Source organism: Kogia breviceps, chromosome 7 (assembly GCF_026419965.1).
Source record: "Kogia breviceps isolate mKogBre1 chromosome 7, mKogBre1 haplotype 1, whole genome shotgun sequence".
Taxonomy (NCBI): domain Eukaryota; kingdom Metazoa; phylum Chordata; class Mammalia; order Artiodactyla; family Physeteridae; genus Kogia; species Kogia breviceps.
In genome coordinates this window covers 113155495-113163143 of record NC_081316.1, presented here as the reverse complement: position 1 = coordinate 113163143, position 7649 = coordinate 113155495, and the positions used below count along the sequence as shown (strand labels likewise).

General features: G+C 44.7%; 1 protein-coding gene across 1 annotated transcript; it reads right to left on the bottom strand.

Annotated features, from left to right (window-relative positions):
• Window positions 1-3037: 3037 nt before the first annotated feature.
• Window positions 3038-7156, bottom strand: LOC136794595 (sperm acrosomal protein FSA-ACR.1-like). The gene is made up of 4 exons (XM_067039510.1): window positions 6961-7156; window positions 5892-6083; window positions 4633-4761; window positions 3038-4440 (listed from the first exon to the last, which is right to left on the bottom strand). The coding sequence occupies exons 1-4, from the start codon at window positions 7049-7051 to the stop codon at window positions 4283-4285; spliced, it is 570 nt and encodes a 189-aa protein (XP_066895611.1). The 5' UTR covers window positions 7052-7156; the 3' UTR covers window positions 3038-4282.
• Window positions 7157-7649: the final 493 nt, after the last annotated feature.

Here is a 7649-nt window from a genome sequence, read left to right as displayed (position 1 = left end):
TTACCATACTGGCATTTCAGGTGTAATCTTGAAAGTTATCTACATGCATTATTTTGCCATTTATTTTTAAATTCTGCAGCTAACATTTTATTTGATACCTTGTATTTATAACTATAAATAGCTGATCAATAATTTTCTCTTTTACTATAATCATCTAAATTTGAGGTAAAATCATCTGGTTAGCTTTGTTTCTATTGCTTAGAAAACTTTTCAAATAATATAGATGAACTATTCTTGAAAGATTAGTGGAACTCACATGTAAAGCCATCAGAACCTATTTGGGGTTTTGTTTGTTTTGGTTTGGTTTTGTATTTTAAGGACAATCTTTCACTACTATTTCAAAACTTTAATACGATTGCTATATGTAAGAATCTTATTCTAGAGCCAATTTTGGAGCTTCTTCTTAAAATTTTGCTTAGATGGCTTTAATTAAGTGAACTAAAACAATGAGCCATAATCTTTAGCTGAGAAGCTTTACATCCATTTAAAAATTTACCATATGGTAGGAGAGGAGGGGTAGACAAAGAGTGAGACCAACAATTTGCCACATGGGATAAAGGCAAGTTACACATAAAAGGGAAAATGTGTTGACACCTGTTCTAAGGACCCTCATAGCTACCATCCAGTGCCATTCGGCTCTTCTTTATCAAAAACTTCCCGCAAATTCACATAAAAACCCACCCCAGGAGATGCTTATTTATCACTCATATCCACAGGGATTGGCCTACACCGTGTATGCTAGGAGAAGCCCACCTTGCAGGGAGAGGCAAACTAAGGTCCAGGCGGTCCTGACCCTGATTATTGATTCATCTCCCAGCTGTCATGAGTCACAAACCCTTTCCAAACTACTCTGGCCAAACGGGAGGACACTGAGAGCACCCCTTCCCCACTGGCTTTTCTTACACCATTTCCTCAAGTTTCCCTGCCACCCCCAGAAACAGAAAGGGACAAGTTTGGAGGAGGGTCATTCCTGAAGTTTTCCTGGAAAGAAAATTCCCAAAGCAGCCCAATCATGCCCCAGAATCACTGGGCAGTGACCCCAGAGGAGGGAAACTGAGTGTTCTCTGCTCACACTTGAGGACGCAAAGAGGAAAAGTTGCTCTGTGGCCAACGGTTTGCTGCTTGGCCTTCGTGTGAAGCTAAAGCTCCGGAGCCTGGCCCTGCCTGCAGGACGTCAGTTTCTGAGGTCCAAGGCCCTCAGCGCTGATGATTCTTGTTGGGGATGGGGTGGGAGTGGTAGTGAGGTGAGAGTAGCATTCTGGCTCCTCCCAACCCCTCCCCTGAAGGAGATGGTTTAGGAGAGAGTCAGAGAGGGTAGGCTGCAGCAAGATCTAAGCTGCTCTCAGACAAATCAGGAATCTGAGGCCTTGTCTGTGGCCTTGACCCAGGCCACCAAAGAGCAGTCGACATTTAATATCCACATTCTGTATATGATCTTACTACTGTAAAAGATGTGTATTAAAAATATTATATACCTATATTTGTATATATCTCCATGTATGCATGCATACTCATCATGAGAAGTCCTGTACAATATACATGTAATTTTTAAAACGTTAATCTCTAAGAAATTATTTGGGAGGGTTTTTTCAATAATTTTTCTTGAATAGTTAGTTTTAGACTTAACAAGGATGTTACTCATTTTCTCACCCAGTTTCCCGGACTGTTAACAGTCGACATCACATTGGTACTGTTGTCACAACTAATGAAAAAGTATGGATTCATTATTATTAACTAAACTCCATATTGTATTCAGATTTCCTTAGCTTCTTGCCTAATGTCTTTTTTTTCTCTTCCAGGATTCTACATTTCTTTTCCTCACCACATCTCCCTATCCCCTCTGGACCCTTACAGTTTCTCAGAATTTCCCTGTTGTTTTTGTGATGTTGATAATTTTGAAGATTTCTGTGCAGATATTTTGCAGAAAGTCCCTTGTTTGCGGTTTGTCTGATGTTTTTCTCGTGGTTAGGCTGGGGTTATGGATATGCGGGAGGAGAACCACAGAGGCACAGTACCATTCTCAGTGCTTCGTATCAAAGGTATATGCTGTTAACCTGCCTTATCGCTGTTGATATCAACCTTGATCACTGGGCTGAGATACTGTTTGGCAGGCTACTCCAAGTAAAGTGACATTTTCCCCCTTTCCATAGTATGCTCTTTCAAAGCAACTCACTGGGTAGCCCATTAAATCTGTTTTTAACTGTTCTTTTAACTTATTTGTATTTTTCAAGTAATTTACAAGAGTTAAGATTTACATTGCTTGTGAGAGTAGTTAAGATTTACATTGCTGGTGAGAGTATGTCTAAGAAGGCAGTTTTTCAAATAGAAAGGGCCTCGCACTGGTCCTGTCTCCAGAATCCTGGCTCATCCACCGTTCTCTTTAGTATAGCGAGATCTAACTAGACAAGCTTAAAGTAGGCTGGAATACTTGAGTTGGGTTTTCACTAGTGATGCTGATGGAGTTGTTCCTTATATTTAAAGACAAGGCTCTGGCTTAGGCTGTGCCCGACAAAGGCTAATCTAACTGGCCTTACCTTTTTTGAAAAACATAAATGTATTTATTTTTGGCTGCATTGGGTCTTCATTGCTGCACATGGGCTTTTCTTTAGTCGTGGCGAGCAGGGGCTACTCTTCGTTGCAGTGAGCAGGCTTCTCATTGTGGTGGCTTCTCTTGTTGCGGAGCACGGGCTCTAGGCATGCGGGCTTCAGTAGTTGTGGCACGCGGGCTCAGCAGTTGTGGCTCACGGGCTCTAGAGTGCAGGCTCAGTAGTTGTGGCTCGTGGGCTTAGTTGCTCCGTGGCATGTGAGATCTTCCCGGTCCAGGGCTCAAACCCGTGTCTCCTGCATTGGCAGGTGGATTCTTAACCACTGTGCCACCAGGGAAGCCCTGGCCTTACCTTTTATCTCCTATCTCGCCTCGACTTTAGGGGGAAAAGTCCATGAAAAATATTTACACTTGACATTCTGAAAATAGAAATAGATATTTGGAAGATTTCCTTACAAGTTCAAAATTTTTTAACTAAATAAAAAATCACATGAAAATGAATTTCTTAGACTCTACAAGAGAAACAAAATATTATTGATACTTTGTTTTAATTTATGAAGGAGAAAGGTAAGATTATATTAAATAAGTAAAGTAAAATGATCATATTCTTCATTCTTGCATCATGAGTGGTTAGGGAAAGAGAGTGAAGGAAAGGGGTAAGGACAGAGGAAATATAATACAAAGGGGAAAAGAATGAGAGGTACAAAAGGTCAGGAAAAACACACAGAGAACTGGTGATAAATGTTTTAAAATGCACAGGGAGAGAGATAATAAGATGGTGACACATATTTCTGGTCATAATATAATAGAGCCATTTTTCACTAAAGAGAAGGCATAAATCTTTCTACGCCCAAAACCATATTAAACTCATTGTTCTTATAAATGATCCTATTCCACTTTCTCAGTTCTCCTCAAATTTCTTGGAAGAGTTGCCCATCCTCACTATTTCCTCCTGTCATAGTCCATTCATTCTTCAAACCACTGTAATGTGGTTTCTGTGCCACTTCTCCACTGAACCTGCTCTGCCAATAACATGCACGTTGTCATGGAAAACAGAGAATCATGCTCTTCTGTCCTGGTTCTCCACCTACTTCTATGACCATCACCCATGACTCTTTTTTGGAGAGTGATCTTCACCCACTTTTTATTTTGGTGATCTCTAGTGTCAATGACTTGTCCCCACCCTGTTCCCACCTCACTCACTAGACAACCTCTTTAAGTCTTATAAGCTGAGTTATCAGTAGCTTCTGAGTATGTATATAACATCTAAATCTGATGAGCCCACTTTTTCTTCCCTAGGCCTTGATACCTTTTTGGACTTTGAGGCCTCTCTGTCCATCTGCCAGTTGGACACATTTTCCTGAGTTTTCCACTGACCCCACAAACTCCTGATGTAGGAGTTGGTACCCGTCCCCTTCCTGGACACATTGCAGTCACTTCTGAGTTGTTGGGATCAGAAACCAGGCAGCCAGGCAACCAGAGGAATAGGGTGACTGTGAGGGATCAGGGTGGGATAATGATTTGCAGATGTGAACGAAGCAGAGAGATGAATCAAGGGTGAGCTGAGAGCACTTGGTATCAAGGGAAGGAGCCGGTTTCCAGGAGAGAAGTGAGGAGGGAAACTTGGAGTAGACAGGAGGACACAGCATGCTCTGCAGGAGCACGTGTGGAGGGATAGGGGACCAGAGATGCCAGGAAGAGAAGGGTGAGGGGGCATCACTGACAAAGAATCAGCAGTTAGTGAGACTTCCAATGCAGTGATTTTCCTCTATATATATTGCAGAAATCTTGACCTTTACAGCAATAGCTCGAAACCTTGAAGTCCCCGCGAATCAACTTCCAAGCTCTACACTTATCATAACAGTCCAGTTGAGTGTGGTTGTAGCGCCACGCATCTGGAAGAGAAGGACACTGACACTCAGTGCCAGACAACAGTACCTGGAACCTTCCCCAGCCACCCCAAGCCTGGCCTCCAGACTAGAGACACATTCACCTCTCAGCGAAGGCTCTCTCAGACTGGAGCCCCTACCCAGTGTCAGGAGTTAGGCAACAGCTCAAGCCAGAAAAGCCTGGTTTAACAGCATTACCTCTCACATTGAAAAAGTATATATCCGAAGTTCTGCATCCCGGGCCTACTTCAGAGGTGCAGTTACCCTCGCCTTGCAAACATTTGCCCTTCTTAAAAATACTGCAGACCTTACACAACGTGGCTGGAGCTGCAGAGAAACAGACATGGGAGCTGAGGCCAGGGTTGAATGGGCTGAGACCAAGGTGTGTAAGATACATTAGAACGTAGGAGTTTAAGGACAAAGCATGACTCTAAATACTTTCCTGCTTATAATTTGGGGTAAGAAATATCCCCACGAGATTTCTTCCATTGGATATTTAAGGAAATGGGGTCTTTGACCTGCGAATATCAAAATCCATTAATGATAAATAACTTTGTGCATACATTATGAGTGAATTGCATGGTATGTGAATGATATCTTACTAAAGCTTTTTTTTCTTTTTTTTTTTTTTCAAAATAACCTTGAACAAGAGTACGACACTTTACCTGCCGGGGATATGGCAGATACTGGACAGTGAGATATAAGAGAAAAAAAAAGGTATGTGTTCTAACCAAGCAACAGAAATTTCCAAACTTGCACCTAAATAGCACTAAGAGATTATTTCTCCTTAATTTTTGTTCCCTGGGAGCCTGGATGAACTCCCCATAGTAGCAGCTCTGTGCTCAGAAGCTCACTTTGCCTTTGGAGCAATTGTGCAGAACACATTCAGTGCATCCCAAACAGCCACCCTGGGCCAGGATCTTGGGGAAATGGATGGGGCATAAGGACTACACTGGCTTGAGGATGAGGAGGCAGATTTTAGTCTCCAAAGATTTCCTACGACAGCACCAAAAGTCATCCAAAGTACACACATATATAAGTGAAAAGAGTACTGTAAAAATATTGGTTCAAGATAAGCCTTTCAGGGACCTGTTCCTGGTAGATCATTGCCCCTTGGCTGTGTCTTTATAGAAGGTCTTGAGCAACCATTGGCTCTGCCTCTTAGGGCCATTCCAGCAAGCCACAAAACCTCCCATTGAGAAGAGCCCCCAGCCCCAGTCTGGCCCCAGGGAGGGACTGACCCCACTCTGAGACCGTGGAAAGGAACCTGAACTCTTTCCCTGACAGCAGTCGGCATGGGCACAGCAGAAAGAGACCTCAGATCCGTGCTGGTCAGATCATCCCAGAACCTCATCCTTGATGTGTCCCCTCCCAAGTGGGTCACATCACCATCCAGGTGCTGCTGCCCAGCCTACCTCCACATCATCACCCCCTGCCCAGCTACCACAGGCACTCACCCACTCCTTGGAAGAACACAAAAGGCAGGGCTCCCAGGAGCAGGAGCAGGGACTTGTCCATCTCAGCCTGGGATGGCGGGAGATGCAGAGGTGGCTGCAGCGGGGGGGCAGAGTGCCCAGGAAGGGTGCGGACAGACTGCTCTGTGTGCAGCTGCGGGAAGGCCCCAGAATCTGGACTGAGCTGCTCCTGGGCTGTGGGCAGAAGCTTCCTTTTACACACCTGCCAGTGGGTGTTGCACAGCCACGCAGGCCCAGGAAACGTTCCCACAGAACCAGCCCCCTTGGACGCTTCCGAGGATAAATGTCCCAGGTGGCCCTCCTGATCCCTTGAGGCTGCCTCCTGATCAGCGGGGGACGTGACGCCTGACCAGATCTCGGGGCCCCTCAACAGTCCCTGACTCTTTACTCTCTGGACATCCCACTGCCCCAGGCCCAAGAACAAGAGCCTGTCATGTGGGCCGGGCTTGGCTAAGATGGCCATTGCCTCTGGGTCCAAAGTGCCCCTGACCACCTCCCCTCCAGTCCCAGAGCCCAAGCCAGTACCCCACCTGGGCTGACACCAGCCTCAGGCCTCAGGATGCACTCATTGTAGGTGCAGCCTGTGCTGTTTGCTTTCCCTTCCCCCTCCGTATATTCGAGCTCATAATTGAGGCCTCAGTGGGCCTCTCAATACTGAATCAGTGTTGCCAATGCTAGGGGTAGTCATAATAGCAAACATTTACTTAGTATTTTCTATAAACCAGTATCCACATCTACTGCTATCATGCATATCGAAATTAGGATATATCTTCAGCCTATCACAAATATATTAAATATACAGCAAATACTTCCAAAACAAAGAAGGAATAAAAGCACTATAGAGGACTATTTTATTTTATAAAACATAAATCAATTCCTGCTATATTAATCTTATTTCTCTGGACTACAAAGGAAGCAGATAATTTTTTTAATTTAAAATTTCGTTGTTTTTGCTCAAAGAAATACCTATGCCCCAATACCTCTGAAAGTACAATCCTGTAGTATCCTGAGTTTATTAATCATGTATAATAAAAATAGCTAATTCCCCAACCAGAGTGTTCATGCTTGGAGATCCAGCCAAAGGAAGGAGAAAGATCATGGAGCAAGATCCCAATGTGCAGGCTGGGCGCTAGAGAAAACATTCCAGGTCACAGTGGCGGTCTCCCTTTCCACTCTCTCCTTCTCCATCTAGACAACCCTTTCATGGCAGAGACACGTTCACCATTAACCAGAAGCACTCCGCACAATGCATGGTACAGAGCGGGCGCTCAGTAATATTTCTGACTAAACAAGAATAATAGGACAAGTAAATGAATGCATGAGGGTCTGCCAGCCCAGACAGCAACTACGGGAGGAAGAGGGCCAAGAAACCCCACGCACCCACAGACTGAGAGTCCAGCTGTCTCCTACACTGTGAGAGGAGGGCTCTGATGCGTGAGAACTCCCCTTCACCACCTTCAGAAGACAAAAATGATTCAGAGTAGATCCTGCAGGAGTGTGGGGTGCAGGGCTGAATGATGTCATTGTTACCCAGTCCCCACACTGAGGAACTGTGCTGAGGGACCCAGGGTCCTCCGTATGCTCAGCAGGTCACACTAACATGATAGTGGAGTTCCAGAGATGCACACGGTTCCCCAAGTCCCACACCCCTCCCCCCCGTCATCACTATGCAAGAACAGAGGGTGAGGAAGGAGTAGAAAATGGAGGAAACAGGATATACACGAATTACTGGAGCTGCCA

What these genes read in the sequence shown, in the direction of transcription:
- LOC136794595 (XM_067039510.1), bottom strand. Translation starts at nt 7,051, where the DNA reads ATGTTTTCTCTAGCGCCCAGCCTGCACATTGGGATCTTGCTCCATGAT. An exon ending in CTCCAAGCATGAACACTCTG is followed by an intron (nt 6,084 to 6,960) that starts GTTGGGGAATTA and finishes TTCTGCCCACAG; the next exon opens with CCCAGGAGCAGCTCAGTCCA. An exon ending in ATACTTTTTCAATGTGAGAG is followed by an intron (nt 4,441 to 4,632) that starts GTAATGCTGTTA and finishes CTTCTCTTCCAG; the next exon opens with ATGCGTGGCGCTACAACCAC.